General features: G+C 38.4%; 1 protein-coding gene across 17 annotated transcripts in view; it reads right to left on the reverse strand.

The window, feature by feature from the left end:
* Positions 1-173: 173 nt before the first annotated feature.
* siz (Brefeldin-resistant Arf-GEF family protein schizo) overlaps positions 174-17,835 on the reverse strand; it is a 29,320-nt gene continuing 11,658 nt past the window's right edge. For 13 of the 17 annotated variants that reach the window (XM_066302538.1, XM_066302541.1, XM_066302543.1 and 10 more), the window contains 8 exons: positions 6,230-6,478; positions 4,627-5,312; positions 3,959-4,276; positions 3,626-3,906; positions 3,096-3,570; positions 2,785-2,979; positions 2,109-2,285; positions 174-2,009 (listed from right to left, as the gene is read on the reverse strand). In XM_066302538.1, coding sequence (XP_066158635.1) covers positions 1,786-2,009; positions 2,109-2,285; positions 2,785-2,979; positions 3,096-3,570; positions 3,626-3,906; positions 3,959-4,276; positions 4,627-5,312; positions 6,230-6,478 — 2,605 coding nt within the window. In that variant the 3' untranslated portion in view covers positions 174-1,785. Of the gene's footprint in view, positions 2,010-2,108; positions 2,286-2,784; positions 2,980-3,095; positions 3,571-3,625; positions 3,907-3,958; positions 4,277-4,626; positions 5,313-6,229; positions 6,479-10,673; positions 10,727-17,835 lie in introns of those variants that run through there. The other 4 variants (XM_066302528.1, XM_066302542.1, XM_066302527.1 and 1 more) reach the window with 4 other exon arrangements.

The raw sequence follows: 17,835 nt of genomic DNA on the forward strand, positions 1-17,835 counted from the left end.
GACCGTTTTTTTGGGGGGCTGTGAATTAAACTTTTTGCCCAGATATCCACACTAGCCAAGGCCAGCCCAGCCCGTACCGCCGAGAAACTTACGTAAAATGGGTCCTGTGTACGTTCTATTGGCTGAACTTGACATCCCATTAAGAAGGTTCCGCTTCCAAGAAATAGAACAGATTTTCACTTGAACTATTTATTAGTTATTAAAAAACACATAATGCACATTTGATTAAATTAATATCAGTATATGAGATTCCTAACTATTTACACTCGACTAGAAAACTTTTGCTCTCATAAAACTAAAATGGTGCAAACTACCATATGTACATGTGTAAAAATATTCCTCCGCAATAGTTAACATATGACAGTGGGCTAATTATAGCATGAGAGCTTCATTGACAAAGTTAGTATTCATAATTTCAGTTACTAACGTCTTTCTGAATGTTCTTTACTTGATACAGAATTAGCTTGAACGCGCTTTATATGAATACTAAACCTGTTTTCTGGACAAAAGTTAGTTTTGTTTGTATTGTATAAATAGTATTAAATATCCACTATTTTCTAAATCGCTAACCGATTCGAAAAATAAAAGTACGAATGTGAGAGTGAATACATTTAAAACACATGCGCACTCTCTCAAGTCATGAAAAACTTCAGTACAGCTAATTAAAATAACTTCTTTACAAGCTAAATGTACAACAAATTTAACAAAAAAATGAACAAGAAGTAATAATTTTGCATGAAATTTCGTATAAATAATTAGCTTGTCGAGTCTTGCATACAGTTGACAAAGTTGTATATTATATTATGTGACTAGGGCGGCCTACAGACCACTAAAAATAATTAAACGGCAACCAGTAACTTTTTACACTTTAGTTATTGCTACTTTAATTTGCTGCTGAGGAATTTATCTCAAGCGAAAGGCGATATATCCATTTATTTTAAAGAATGGTAGGACCTTACAGGACTAATCTGCTTTTGGTTTCTTCATATTTAAATATGCGTGAAAACTGACCTGCAGTTATTTCTTGCGCAAGATGGGAAGAGAATATCATTGTATAAGAATATTTCCGTAATATTTAGTATCACTACTACGTGAAATAAACGCTTCTTCGGCAATGCCCTTAGAGGAAAATAACCTATGAAATCGGACAATACACTCATAAGTTATGTAAATAGACAACATCGATTTTTTTTACCAGAAAGTCGGGGTGTTGCGCAATTTAGGTCGCTATTGATTCAAAAATGTGTTTGCGGTGCCGCCGCTGCGCTGCACTTCAGCTACTACGGTCCGTCATTTTGGAAATATTCTTTATTTTTAAAGAAAAAGGGTATACATTTCTAAATATATACAGTAAGCCCAGTTTAGTAGAAAGCTGTTGGCACAATGTCTATAGAATTCAATTGTGCGGGTACCTAACATAAACCGCAGGGCCCTTTTTATGACAGAGACAACCTCTATGTCTTTTAGGGCACCGTATCATATCTAAATTGGTTTTTAAAATTAGTCTAGTAGACCATTCTTACCTTTGCAAACTGCATTTTACCATAAACTTTAGATAGACAGTGTAATTTGCCACATGCCTCTTAAGGATTTTAAAACGTTTTCAAACCATAAAACGTCTGCAAGCAAACACCAGTGATTTTCTCCACTTGGAGATTAAAACTCAAATATTAAATTTTGAAATCTTGATTTCCCTTTGACATCCTCGGCACTAAATTGAACAACACCACCTCAAAGTCAAATACTTAACACATGTTTATCTATTAGCTGACTGTGCGGGAATGATTACACTTCTGTTGATTTAGGAGTGAGATTATTGCCGCTAGTATGGCGCTTATTAAACAATCCCCCCAAGAAGCCCTGGTGGTGCTGCACCCCCGGTTTCTGCTGCTTGCCTGCTAGTTTTTCCGCCCTGGAGCAACTGCTGGCCGATGTGGACTGAAAGGAAACCGACATTCCGCTGTCGAGTGATCCCACGCTTCCGCGCCTTTGAGCCTTATCTCCTGCAACTGTGTTATTCGTCTCGATAATCAGACACAAACTATGTTTTACATAGTTAGATATGACAATGCACTTTAATACATCAGGAAACTTTATCATCTACTCACATTGTTCATGGATATCCAGTAAAGAATTACTAAGCGCGGATCGTTTTATCTGGGTCTCGTGTGCGACATCCTCAGAGCAGTTCTCCGATTGACCCATCGTAGGGTTTTGTGAACATGGACATTGATGACATGGATAAACCTCTACATCTGCAACACCACTATCTCTATTTTCCGTTCCTGGAACACATGCGTGGTGTAAATGTGGGGATCAGAAGCATAAGGGCATTGTGAAGCGCAAACATTTACACAGCACGGACGGCATGAAAAATAATGACGGCTGAGGAACATAGTTGTTACACCAAGCGGATTTCTGCGATGATATTGCTTAGACCCTTGTACCTTTAATCCCTTACAAGCTTATATTGCCACACAAGTGAACGTCAATGGTTAATATATCATGCAGTGGGAGAATTGATTGGCAAAATAGGGGAACGGGACAAATTGCTGGGATCATACATCTTAGATAAGCAAACTTTGATGAAGGTTTTGTCCAAGGTTGTTTTTTGAAGTCAGAGTAAGAAATAATGGAAGAGTGAAGAAAAAGAAGGAAGAGGGGGAGCCTTGAACTCCGTCATCTATCGGTATTTGAATTTATTACTTATCTATCATCTCTCAAAAATCATGCCGCAACTCTGTTAGTAAACAACTCCAAGTCACACAATTACGGGTAACTTACCAGATCGGTTCCCTCTATTGGATTTTTGCCTTTCCAGCTCTGCTTCGATTCGCAAATTCTCCATTTCGTCCATTTCACTGACCGCCTCTTTCAAATCTTCCGCGAACTTGCATCGGTCATGTTCATTTCTCGCGTTGAAGGTAACTAACACCTTTTGATCGACTCTTTGACTAAGTTTAATACCAAATGGATAATCTGAAATGTTGGAAGAATGGCAGAGATGGTGAACTAAGTTGTTTACGATTATGAAATTATTAGAAATCCCGGAAAATCAACCGTCCTGAAACGAGTAAAGGATAAAATCGACTTACGTGGAACTTCGAACAGAGTGACAACCATCCCACATAGAGGGTAACTATTCCTAAACGTATAAGTGACTGATGACTTCTTCTTGCTAAGAATCTTGGTTATAACCAAAAGATCGTTGAACAAAAAGACTTCTCTTTGGTGAACGCCCGGCCTTTCCTTCTTATTGACGTCGGGTATTTCGTACAACCGGCAGTAACAAACTAATCTCCGATGTGGTAAGGCCATATTCGGTTTCTTCCCCACGATCGTGGCTTGAACTTTCATCACCTGAGTAACGTGATCGGAACCGGGTTTGAATTCGTTTGCTTTAACCCTTTCGTAGATGCCATTCAGTATATCACTATCAATATCACCGCAGTCGTCGATGCCTCGTAAGTTTTTGATGAAGTCCTCCACTTTCATTCGCCTCTCTGGCTTTATATTCGGAGTGTGCAAGTCCGTGTTCAACATTATTATTGCAAAAGCTAGGACAAATATCTGAAACAAAACTACAAGTGAGCATTCGTGCTTGAGAAAAATTATAGAGATTTACAGTATCAGGGGATCGGAGTCTAGCTACGACATCAACATTGCATTGGCAGTATCTTTGAGAGTACACTTCCATTAAACGTTCGATTTTCTGGGCCTCCCCTGGCATGCGAAAGTGTTGCTGGAATTTTCGCAATGCCACATCGACTTGCATTCCTGATAAGTCGAGCTCTGCGGCGAAACATTCCAAAACGGCCATGCAAAATGGGCTTTGCAAATTTCCTAAGTATTCTCCGATCATTTGTTTGCTCAAGCCTTTGCGAGATATCAAAAAACGCGCAACACCTATAACAAACATCATCTCAAAACCGATCGACAAACTCACATACCTACTCACCTTGAGGGGAATTCTCGAGAAAACCTCTCCTAATCAAGTACGCAACCCCTTTCTCCGGCTTTTTATTAAATAAATTAAGCCCTACTCTATACTGTCTTTTTCTAATAGTCTCGGATATTTTGTAACTTTGAGGCCCTTGGGCGTCCACGGTCCTCTCTACCAGAGTGTATGTGGAAGAGTTTGCGGTGGACACGTTTCCCAGACTCGTCTCTAAGGCTGGTTCTGCATAATCCGACCCGTGGTTCGCTTTCCTCTTCCAGATAGGAGAACCAGAAAACTCACACTGCATCCTTTCGGTTGATATACTGCTATCACTACCTGCAATGGGACATAGAAATGTTATAACCGGTCCAGTGCAGACCCGACGCATAGAGCAGATGGGAACCTAATGTTAGGTTGATCGCCAACTGGAGATTGTTTATAACTTTTAGACTATTAAAATAGTACATTAATAGGTGATTTTATTAGTTAGGTCGTGGATTTAAAAAATCTTCACCTATTAAATACTATATTGTGTGTATTTAAATTAATTTGGGCCAATGTTCGTAAATGATTCTGAAAATTCGATAATTCGCACAAGCCTCTGTGAATCCTCAAAATCTTTTCGAAACAAACGACCACCCACTTCAGCTCTATGACCAAGAACCACCCCCAATCCAACTGCTCACCTGAACTCTGGACGCTGGACAACGATCCATTTTCCGCAGTCTTGGACAATCCATTAGTCTTATGTCTACCTTGTTCAATGGAACGGGAAGTAATGCTGGAAGTTCTCTTTGGTACCTCTGGTGGAACTTTTCTACTACTGCTACTACTTAAGCTGCTCCGCGTCCGGACGTATCCATTCGAAGAGGTCGTTGGCGTGCTACAGGAACTTGGACTACCAGTGACATGTGATCCTATAGACTCAGACTTAATATCAGCTGGAGAATAATAGTGTTGAAGGGAAGAGGAGGAGGAATAGTTCTCCCAGCACCCGGAGGGCGTGCCAGATTGGCTCCGAGGAATGGGCATATTATCGATATGTCGCCTCTCGCGTAATGACATTGATCTAACGGGAGGAATACGGATATTATTATAGTCCTGTCCCTCATAGCTTGTTCGCATATACTCGGAGCATTGCTGATCAGAAGATTCTGAATGGCATTTATTTTCTTCGTTGGAGGGGGGCAATCTGCGACTGATTCGTTTCTCTGCTTTGGCCATTGCAGTAATAGCCGCGAATTTTTTAAGTAGAGTATATCGCCTGAAGGCCCTCTGTATGGTGAGGGCTGCATTTCGTGCTTTGACGCCCCCATATTTTCTCTCCAGGACCTCTATTTGTTTGTCGAGGATATCTTGCGACAGCTCATATCTGAAACACATTACCTCGCTTAATCTTCGGTAAAAGCTCTTCGACATGGTTTATGAGGTATTTAAAGGAAAAAAAAAATCATGCATATCATTTGAATATCAATATCGACGTCCTACGTTTAGGTTGACCCACGACCGAGATTTAATACGAATAAAAGAGGAAATTCCCACACGGTTTTATTGATTTAAAGCGTCTTTAATTCGTTTTACGACCAAAAGTAGATTATACCAAATAATATCTTCATGAGTTGCATTGTTCCTGAAACGTGACTTTACATAACCTGCGCTATAAACGATTATGCTTACTTTCACTTCAGTATCCAGCCAAAGAGCTACAATAAGTAATGATTTATGAAGCGTAAAATAACGGCGGTAAAAAATGTCTGAATTTAAAAATTTAATATTAATCATAGTATAATTAATAAGTGAAACGAAGTTTAATTATGCGGATTCAAAAATTAAAGAGACATATAATTAATGCAGGAGAGCAGTTGACTAAGGTTGAATGCGGTATAAACTGAATAAAGTAGCTTAGAGAACAATTTTAATGTTTGGTAGTCATTTACGGTGACACCTTGCATTAACCCGGGGGCTAAGGCAACCTTCGAAATTTAGACATATTTATTTTCGGGCCATTTCAAATTTCACCTTAAGCTACAGGATTATTCAAAGAAACCGATAAATTTTTATATCGTACAAAAATTCAAAAAATTTCCTGCACTGGGATTTAGACGACGTCGCCAAGATCACACTTGTTCTCCCAGATATCACAACTTTCTTATACCAAACGAAAAATTTGCATTATTAACACTTCTCCACAATCTGGCGACAATCTGAATTTTTTACTACGAAGAATACCCTATACGTATCTCCTATCGTTTTTGAAATAATTCGCCAGTTTTTGATAAATTAACTTACGTAGTTTGAACACGAGACCTCTTGAGAACATCTCCATTCCTCAACGATCCTTTTTTGTGAAGAGGCTGCACCACCGAAACGTATCCTGGATTGTTCGGCGACGATCTGCAGTAAACTGGACTCGGTGCCGGAGTGGCGTAATTTTGATTTTGGACAAAGTTCGGAGCCTGTATGTACGTTTGTTCTTGAATGTGGTCCGAGGAACCCAGGGAGTTGCCCACTTGGGACCTCTCCATTTTTGGCGGAAAGCTGAAACAACAACACAACTTTGACCACAGCCGACACATTACGATTTATTCTAATTTGCCGATTTCAGTGACAACGGGAAAGTGCTGATTGCATGTTAAAGGAACAATAACAAAACTATGTTGTCAGGCAGATAATGCTGGTTCGGTAATATGCATTCGGGTCTAGCAATGAAAAACCTTAAGAACATCACTATTGATTTGCGGTCGTTATCGCTTCCGAATAATTTTTAACGAATATTTTTAATAGTACAGGGCTGCACGAAAATCTGGAATAAAATTAATATCTTATCAACGAGTGACTTAAAAAAAACCGCTAGGATGCTTGAATGGAGTTGCACGCATCTTTTAGTAATAAAAGAAAATATTTTCCCTTAACCCCTTGGCGGTAACCCTGTATCATTTTTTTTTAATAGAAACAATTCGCGCGTGGTCTTCTCGAAAAGCTCGTAAAAAATGGAATCTTACCATACCATTTTTTCTTAAAATTATGTGGTTTCCATGAAAAAAAAACTTATAAACAAAAAATTACAAATACCTTCTCAGTCGTATCTACAGGTTATTTAACGCACCAAGAGTTGAAAATGTCCTTCACCCTCCAGTTGGCATGCTCCCAGGCAATGGTAAATCCCAATAAAAATTAATATAGATACGCTGTCTTTAATTCTGAATGAGTTTTTATTTTATATCGATAAAATAAATAAACAAGCAAAATGGTATTCAGCGTATCAATTTGTACTGCAAAACGCGAAAAAAATTGCTGCATTTTTTGTGCCAAGTTTATTGCCTCGATAAACAATACATTTTTTATTCCGTTTTAAAGCATAAGCGTATCGATATTAATTTTTATTGGGGTTTGCCATCGCCCCGTAGAATGACAAGTAGAGGGTGGAGGACATTTTCGGCATCTGCCCCGTTAAATTGGCTGTGGATAGGACTCAAAAGGTATAAGTTATTTTTTTTGTTTCTAAAAGAGATTTTTAAAAATTTTTAATAACCACGTAACTAAAAGAAAAAAAAGCATATGGCAAAATTCCATTTTCAACGAGCTTTGTAACGAATCCACACACGACATGTGTTGCTTTAAAAAATAAGTTGGGTAGGGTTGCAGCTAAGGGGTTGAAGGAAAACATTTCAGTTTACTGTCAAAAAATACGTGCAACTCAAAATCAATTCGCGTGTTCAACGGTTTTTTTTATATCACTCGTTGAAAACATATTACTTTTATTCCCGACTTCGGACCAACCCTGTATGTATAGTTCCTCGCGTTTATTGTCCTATTGTTTTGACCAACGAAGAGAGTCCATTTAATGTAATGTTTATTTTCTCGCTCCACAAAATAATAACTTAGCAAGTGTGTACCTTAGGTCTCTAACCGTGGGTGTCACTATTACAGAAATTATCACTTCCAGCACTAGTGATTTATGATTTGCAAAAGTGCCATTGAACCCGGATATTGGGTCGTTTAACGCCATTACTTAACTTAATTAGTTAACGTTTCCTAGAACGGTTTCCGTACTAAATTTCGCCAAATATATATACTAAAAAAAGTAAAAATTAAGCTTAATTACACCGCTGAGTTTGTCGCACCGCATGTCGGATACTTTAAAGGTTGAGCAAGTCAAATATACAGAGTGTCTCGTATTAGTATGCCAATCCGCTAACCGGAGATTTCTTATGCGAAAATAAGTAGACTTTCTTTATGGCAGTTTTTTCTTTGGCGCTTTATACTCATTACACACGGTGTTGAAGTTAGCAAACATTTTTTTTTTAATTAATAACTAGGATGCATTTTAATATATTTTAGTGAAATTTTGCAGTGATGTATAATTCAATTAAAGGCACATTTCCTATGATTTGAGTTAACAAAATTTAGAGAAACAATGGGGAAAATGGGGGGCAGTGTACACGTTTTTCCCCTCAACTTTTTTTGTGCACGCCAATGGTGCATTTATTTAGTTGTTCAAATTACTCGTTTCTTCATCTGGTTTTCTTCATTCTCGCAAAATTTTGATTTAGAGCTTACTTAAAAAAATATTTCACCTTATGTCGCATAATACGTGGCTTTCGTTATTTATTTATTATTTAAATACACCAGGAAGCCGAAATTTTATAAACTGTCCAAAACACTCCGGGTATAGCACGAGAAAGATAGCTTTTCAAAAAGAAAAACAAGACATTAATTTAATGAGTACAACGTACACTGAGTACTAAAACGGCAATCACATGGGGTTTGAACTATGTTCTCGATATAAATAAAAAATTAAAGCCACGTATTGGAGAACACTAAGCCGAAATATCCTCTAAACTAAGCTGTAAATAAAAAATTTATCAAAATGAAGAAATCCAGATAAAGAAACGATTAATTTGAAGAACTGGATAAATGCACCATTGGTGTGTGCAAAAAAAGTCGGAGGGAAAACGTGTACGTGACCCCCATTTTCCCCATTGTTTCTCAATTTTTTTACTCAGATCATAGGAAATGTGCCTCTAATCGAAGTATACATCACTGAAAATTTTCGTTGAAATATGTTGAGAAACACCGGTGTTAGTAACAAATGAATTTTTTTTACTAACTTCAACACCCTTTTTAATGGGTATAATGTACCACAGAATAAAGTGCCAAGAGGACGATTTAATTATTTTCGCATAGGGAATCACCGGACAACGGATTGGCCTACTATTGCGAGACACCTTATATACATGAAATGACAACTATTCAGCTGTGTCCCTGACAATTGCAAATCGATCCTTGATAGGAAGCTAGTCACAACTTGGTTGCGCATGCGGTTATTTTGACAAGTATATTATTTTCCAATGAGGTTCAAGAATCAGGTTGACAGCGAACATGTGGTGCGTGCCGCTGTAGGCTTTCCACTAGATAAAGTCGCATCATTTTTTCTTTAAATGTCACAAGATCTGGGGGCTCATATTTTAAGTGAATACCCACGACAGTATAGCTAGATTGTTTCTCTGAGTACCTTGGAGCCCGGATTGGCGTTCTACAAGTGAATAAATCATATATTACTTTTGACATAAATTAGTCCTTTCTTGAACCTCATAGCAAGAGCACCTTTTGGGGCCATAACAACTTTCCCCAAAAACATCGACTATATTATTAGATTGTTTCCAACTGGGGACAATGCCGGAAACGCTGCCCCTAAGTCGTGTTCTCTACCCCTGCATAACATCTCCACAAACTTCATTATTAATACCTCCACTAATAGCGAACAGGGGGAAGGGCTCACCCTCGACGGCCAAAAAAACATGATTCACTTCCTCTTTTCGGCCAGAATAGCTCTTCTGCAGCGCTCGTCTGATGAGCATGAAATCATCGTATATAAGGTAATATCGAACCTTGACTCTTAATGCCCAGATTAGCAGATGTTTATACCTCCAGATATACCCACATGTATGAAAATTTCCTTAAAATGGGCAAGATACCGTGCTATGCAACACCATAAAGTATTGCATGTTCCAATCAACTTGCCACCTTGAATGCAAACTTCGTTGCCTCGCAATCGCACGCTTTCCTAATAGGCGGGAGAAGAACGATATAAAACTAATCGACCCTGTAAAATCTATGATATAACCGGATAGAAGTCGTTCATAAAAGTGCGGTCATTAAATAACGAAATTTAAGTATATTGGCAATATTTCAAAACGTATGTTTTACACTTACAGCATCATTAAGTCGGTGGAAATGTACGACTAAATTTGTTCTGATGTGCGCTGCCATGCAAATAATTACATAATGCGTGTAGAGGATATTTGCCGGAATGGACATTCTCTCGTGACCGCCGTTTCAGGACATACTAAAAGGCCCAGTGCCGCTCGCTCTTAAATACGTGCAAACCTCGCGGGGTTTTAAGGGACAACTTCAAATCTTGATGAGATAATAAATTAGTAAAAAAAAAAAAATACAAAAAAAAAATAAGTACAGAAAAATTCGACGTAAGGCTTATCTTGTCGCCACTTGTATAAGGCATTTCCCGAGAGCCCATAGCGAAAACGTACCAAGACCGCAAATTTTAGCTGACCTTTATCTACATCGCTTGCCTTGAACATTGCCTTGAATCATTTAAATATAACATTTGTCTGGTGTCCAGCAACCAGGCCAATTAGCACAAATTAATTGACATCGCAATAAAAATTTCATATTTTTCATACGTCCTAACTATTAACACACGAAAACTTACGGTATTCCCACCAAAAATCCCGAAATGCAAATGATCATTTTGGTGATGTCTCACGGGACACCACTCGCTCAACTACACAAGACAATAGAACGTAACTTGGAACAAACTTCACTAGATAAGCGCAACTTAGAACGCAACACCGCTCTCCACTGCCAGACTGATCCCTAAGGAAACAGCTGCCCAACTGAGGACCCAGAACCCAAAATCAAGATGGTAGTATGGTACTAAATCACAGGTAGTGAGTGAAAAGAAAACGACCGAATACAGATAAGGTAGAGCAGCTGTTCGATTTGACAGACTCGAAAATTGTATACACTGGCCTTACCCGGGTATACCGAACACCATCAGGTGTGCATCTTTCAATAATGGGGCCCTTTTATATTGGGTGAACTACATCTCAAAAGGCAGTAAATCGGGAGTCTCCAGGCACGTTAATTTTTCTATTGTTACCAGGGTGGATACTCGTTAGTAATACACATTAAAAACGCATTCATCTCGAGTGCACGAGTTGCATATAAAAATACCCAGGAAACTTTGATGAAATGTTTAGCTGATAATTGCATGTTCGGTTCAACCTTCTGAAGAGCGTACTCACTTCTGGTGATTTGTTTATAAAATGCCTTAGGAAGTAAATCCATTAAAAGAGGAAGTCAGACCTTGAGCAGACACTCGAGGAGAAGAAAACCAGAAGGTGTTTCATCCTGTAAATAACTTCGGATATTTAATAACATCTGAAGGCCCCACACTTCTGCCACATGCCGTCGAGATGCGAACCACCTGCCTTTATTTCCCTTCCCCCCTCCCCCTCGCGTGATTTTGGCCCATTTAGGACCCGATTGCGTTTTATCGGCCAGAATACCGCCCAAACCCCTCTAGGTGTAGGTACTTCATCGAACAGGAGTCGGTACCATGGGTTTACGGATAAATGACAGAATGCTTAAAAAGTAGGTATCGTTGCTACATAAGCTGCGTACTTACGGCGACCTTCAAATAAGTGCTTGCATTGGCTTAAGACCGCTGGTCAATATGTTGCATTAATTGTCCCCGGAGTTGTGCAACTCACATTCATAACACGTGAAATGCAAACGAAATAAAAGCTATTTTTTCTTGGCAAATATGACTTGCCGGTGAATAAATGCAATTAATTAAAGACTATTTATCGGGCGATTGCTATACTTAAAGCTCATTAATTGCTTGAAATTTGCAGTTAAATCGCAACATATGTTGCGAAACAACAGGACCGTTGGTCGAAATTTGTATGAGGAAATTGGGGGAACATAATTGTTTTGTATGTAAAAATAAATTACACATCGGGCACATGTTAGGCGAACATTCTTGCCCTTCGGGGACGCTTGACAGCGATTTGCCGATAAAAAAAAACACGTGACACAGATAAATGCAAGATTTTGCAGCACCTGGTTATTACTTTCTACTAAAAAACCGATGGACAATGGCGATCAAAAAGTACGAAAGAGGCCCAAGAAAACTTGTTGCTTCTTAAAATCGACCGAGGCACTCCAAGCTAACATTGCTCTTCATAGAAAATATTTCACATGCAACATGGTGTACACTTACTTCTTTAAAAGTGTTTAGTGACCTGCCGGCAGGTACCTCACTGGTGGGACCAAATTATTTAATTTTTATTGCTTAGTATGCGCATCGCCTCACTGTTAACGTCTGCAAGACTAATATGTTTGCATTAGTCTTGCAGACGTTAAGGCTGTGCCACCTTGTGCATCAAAAATGGTTCGTTTTCGACCATGGGCCCATCAGCATTGTTTCACTGTTTTGCAGCTTGCTGTCGCCCCCGGAAATGTCTTCATGGCGATATGTTCCACCCTGCACACGTTTTTCCACGTGAAATTTTCCCTTCGGACGCTGAATAATGAATTAAAAAAAGTCCCCCTATTTAGGGTTTTCCGTTATTCGGGAAGTTTCTCAAGGCGTTTCACTGAGACGTTCGTCGTAACTTGACTTGCGCAACGCGAAACCGATTGGAACCACCCTTTTCTGAAACACCTCGTACACACCTGGCAATAGTATGTAACGCAAATCTATAAACACTCTCTCGCTTTCCATTCGCTTCGATAAGAAAAAAATCTTCAGGCTAATGTTAAATCTCTGGGAACCGCTGTACCGAACCAAACTAAAAATATCGATATCGTGATCTACAATGGGTCATGACGCGTTACGTAAAATGCATCGGTGATGTATATTACATCAGCCCAGAGATTCAATTTCTCATTAGTCGTACAGAACATTCCTACAGAGTAAAAAATATATACATGACTGTACAAATCACATTGTCAGCGTGCATGCATAGAAGTACGGAATGGTTTCTACATGTTAGCAGGTACGTGCACTATGCGAACTTGGTACCTAAAGTGGTATAACTGTTATAATGATAATTATAATGAATGTATGTAGGGCAACACGGAATGCTAATTTGCAGTCAATAGTTGGGTGAACGACAGTACCTACAACTTTCTAAATGAATCTACCACAGATAAAATGAAATGCGATACTTGGGTGAAACCGCCCGCAACTCGCTAATTTCATGATAAAACAATATAAGTGCGGTGATAAAACGAGAATTGATGGCAACCATCGAACGTCTGTGGTTCTTCGAAATCAGACGTCCCACATGGTTCCAGTAATTTAATTATCACGCATTGTTGTAGTGTTGGAAGGTTATGCGATAGTTGATGTAAACTGTTTCAGCGCTAAAGCAAGGAGCGCACGGTCGATTCAGTTATCATCATTCATTTATGCTCGCAGTTGAATCATCAAATTTTTAACGTCCGTTTTCGGTGGCCAGTTCGAAAACCGACGTGAACTCATCACCGAAAAATCTATTTGCCGTCTTTTGTGTCCTTCACGTTCAGCTTTCAATTCACTGCAAATTTATTCTATCGACTAAATTTAATGTAGACGCAACAATTCCATGCATTATCACGTTTGGTCAGTAAATGGTGCAAGGTCTGATTCCATACCAACATACGAAACTCGATAGAATTTTGTCACGTTTGCTCTAGAACAAATACATATGTACATTATTAAATACCGTCTACTTTAAATGTCACTGGAATTTTAAAATTTAACACCTGACCCACTTTTGACGAGGGGTCAACGAAGACGAATGTGCCACAATTGGATCCAGGCATAGAAGTCATGAGCAAATTAGGTGTAACGACGGCAAGAATCATTTTTCGATGCGACAAAAGTTGATGTAATTTCTACTTATATGTATTTACTATGGCGCAGATAACTTTCGAGATTTCATTATGGTTAAATTACAAAACAATCTCCACTCATGAATCAGGAGATTAAGTTGATTTTACTGCAAGATTACCAGCGTTTGCTTTAGGAGTGATTTTATTGCAGTAAGGATATTAAATTGGATTAGGTTCTCTTGTGGGTTGGCCCTCTCGTGTCTATATTTAGACCGACTTTACCCGGATCTTCTGAAATAAATCTTTAATTAGTAGCTAAGCAGCAAACCTCAAACTAATTTTTATTTCTCCGATGTGGGAGCTGCATCGCTGGACCGCTGCAGGCTCATGGCGCGCGGAAGCTAAAATATACATAACCGAACCAAATGCCACGAAGACGAGGCTTCGTCTCCGGTTGAAATGGAAGAACGTGAGATTGATGGTCAGCGCACTGACCAGCCACTGTCGTCTCTGGCATCGTCGAGATTTGACGGACATACGACCGGATACTGGACACGTGCTGGCGGAATGTGACGTGTGACTTGCCAGAGCAAAGTTCCTGGAGCAACAAATCCTGCTGCCCAACGACACCAAAGGGTTATGCCTCAGCTTGGCGGTACGAATTTTAGCTCTACTGAGACACGACGCGACGAGCCCGTCCATTCCTGCTAAAGGCACTTTGTTCATTCAACCCAGTAGTTGTACAATGCACCGTGCAAAAAACTTGTTTGTTGATAGGAAGTTGGTTTGTTTTCGATTTTGTGTGCTCACAAACAGTCTGGTTATTTTTTTTTCTTAACCAAAGGCGTATTTGTGAGCACAAAATCGAAAACAAACCAATTTCCTATCAACAAACAAGTTTTTGATTGGTTACGTACTATTTAACTGAGTTTGTAATGCTTTTTTCTACCAAATTTATATCTGTCCATTTCAAAAACTAAATTATCGATTTTGTATCGCAACACACCGTTGAATGTTGTTTTGAAAGACTCTAATTTGCAGTGTCACTTGACCCACGTTTCGACTTAAAAACTAACAAACGTCGAAAGTTAGCATGTTTTGTCTTGTTTAATTCAATTTTTCAATTTTTGAATTTCTTTTTGACCATCAAAAAGATGAAGGGGGGGCAGGGTGACAAGTTAGAGCCGCACGGTATAAGGCGAATATTGTTACAGGCGAGTGCAGCGAATTTCGATCGAGAGCAGGTATCTACGCTATTAGCTATTCAAGAATTCCAAATTAGTGTTTTTAATAACTATGTAATTGTTCAGGTTAGCGCACTACGTTGAAGTAAATGAATTGTAAACTTGAACGTTCTAACAAGTGAAAGCACAAATAAAAAACGTAAAAAAAAATTTAGGAAGTGAGCAATTATTTAAAATAACTTGGACTGTGCCACTGATTTTCGATCAAAATCGTTTGGGAGGAGAGTTGACGGTTTCCGCGACACCGTTTTGCAAGAAGAGCATTTTTCACAGCCTTAGATACTGTCGGAACCAGCATAATTAAACACAGATCTCTCTTAAAAGAAATTCGTCGTTTCAAAATGGGGCAACCCCAACTCGCAGAACAATTCAAACTGTTCTCGAGGTTGGAACTGTACAGTTACATCTCTTCAAATAACGGCAGGAAGCAAGAACCGAATTGGTGATAATTGATTTATTCCGAAAGCTACCACGGATTAACTGGTATTTCAGTATCAAGCTTTACCGGTAGGCCTGAAGTGGAAGGTGCAGCACACCATATGAAAGCAAAAAAAAAAAAATCTTACTACCATTATCTACATCTGGCAATGGTAATATACTCTCCCGCTATCCGATTTGTTTTCTTAGAGACAAACAAGTGGAAAGCAAAATATACATTCCTGTGAGAATTCTCTAGAGATATTCCTTCTGGCGGTCTCGTTAAACAGCCCATAACAAATGGTCTTGAAATCAATTAAACATCTAATAATTATTAAATTGGCTATAAAACCAATAATAACATTACTTAAACTGCTCAACATACCTTAAGGAACAGTTACTTATTAATGCTTACTAATAACACAAACTCAATTTTTATGAAAGGCTGCGCATTATATTCTCTTCTGCCTTGCTAAACATCTCGCTCTACTAATCCCTTAAATAATGTAATAGGTAAAAAAATTATATGTACGATACACTTAAACTGCATGCTTCAAACGGTTCACTTTGGTGGCAATTAAAATAAAATCGAAATGGCGAATGGCAGTTAAATTCGGTAAGTCCACGGGACTGAATCGAGAAAGGACAATGTAAAAGAACAATGAATAATAATTGGTTATTTTATGTTAAAATGCCGGGAAAGTAATCGACTAATGATTACTGATAATACACAAATGGGATGGGAAAATTTATTCAGCAAAAATAATTATCTTGTAACTTTTCACGTGGGTGCTCAATGACCAAATATATATGTAGACTCGTTATCCAAAGGTGAATACACTAAGACCGTTAAAATCTACTGGGGAAAATAGATTTGTCGGAAACATAATCAATATTCATAGAAGCTAAATATAACGCCATGATATTTCGTCTCTTAGAATTGATTAGTCGCATTCGATCGCAAGTAATGTGCACTCGATCGTCGTTGGACGTACTGGTGTTGAACCAAAATTTCCATTAGTGATAAAAGTTAGGTTTGCATCACTAATTACTAAATTGCTATCACTTACTGGTAATAGGTGCTAATGGCTTGTTTTATGATGTGCGAAAAATATTTGCAGTATTAACGCCAACAAATGTAGCATGTTCCTTTAACCCTTGGAACATCTAGAGCACTAGAATAATAGGCATAGCTCTGATTCCTTCGAAGATACCACACGTCATGGAAATGAAATATTTAACATTTCTGCTAAAAATAGAAACAACAGTAATTACCTTTTCCAATTAGCTTCTGTATCTACATCATAAATCTTACTACCTGTAATAATATCTATTATATCAGAAGCTATGTGCACATACGCTAGTGATGTACTTCGATAATAAAGAGGCACGTTTAAGATTAATGAAGGTACAAGACAGAGTTTGAATGTTTGAGGTTGACCAATTCAAATATTCCCACTCCATGGGACATTAAGAATAAATTTCATTAATTCGTTGAAAACAATTTCGTGCATTGTAAAACGAGAATTTTAGGGCAGATTCTATCTCCACAAACACGAACGAAAATTTTCTATAATTGTCCCTAAATGGTTCCTTATAGCAATACATGCTCCATTCAACGTAGCTCTTTTGACGAGAATAACGTACGGAATATTCGTTTATCGGATCCTTAAAGTCGTTAATCCGTAATCCACAGCAGGTTTGCAGAAAATTGCCCGATCGCGAAAAGTAGATTGTTTAATTGTCAGAAATAATCGAAACCGAAAAATAACGTATAAAGTCGCATTAAAGATCTCTTCAATATTCTGATAAAAGAGTGCCGAAAGAAAGTACAAAATTGAGTTAAATGAGCCGCATTTGGGCTTCACGACTCGGCGATATCTTTGTTTTTTGAAAAAGTTTTTGGAAACACTCTGTACAACCGCTTGGTTAAGTAGACGCTTGCCGAGATGCGGCGAAATTACTTTAATGGTAATAAATTTAAGTAGGTGATAAACAAATGGAAACAATTAGTGTACAGGCGTATAGGAAGACGACAGATCTCTACATGAAGTGTCCTTACACTTTGACATAAAGGCGAATTGAGTTCCAAGAAAATAATTAAATTCTGAGGCGTTTTGCGTCGGTAAAACGTCCAATTATCATTTCATGAAACATATGAATTTTTAAAAACCAATCGCTTTCTCAAGGTACGTTTCGAATGTAGGACATACGAAAAGTGACCTAAATGCATGGCCTGTTGGTCAAATATCCAAAAATAACAAAACAATTCGATTTAAGTGGACAAAATCGTTGCGTTTTATGTGTTTGCGTCACGATGCATATAAA

Source organism: Euwallacea fornicatus, chromosome 3 (genome assembly GCF_040115645.1).
Source record: "Euwallacea fornicatus isolate EFF26 chromosome 3, ASM4011564v1, whole genome shotgun sequence".
Lineage (NCBI taxonomy): Eukaryota > Metazoa > Arthropoda > Insecta > Coleoptera > Curculionidae > Euwallacea > Euwallacea fornicatus.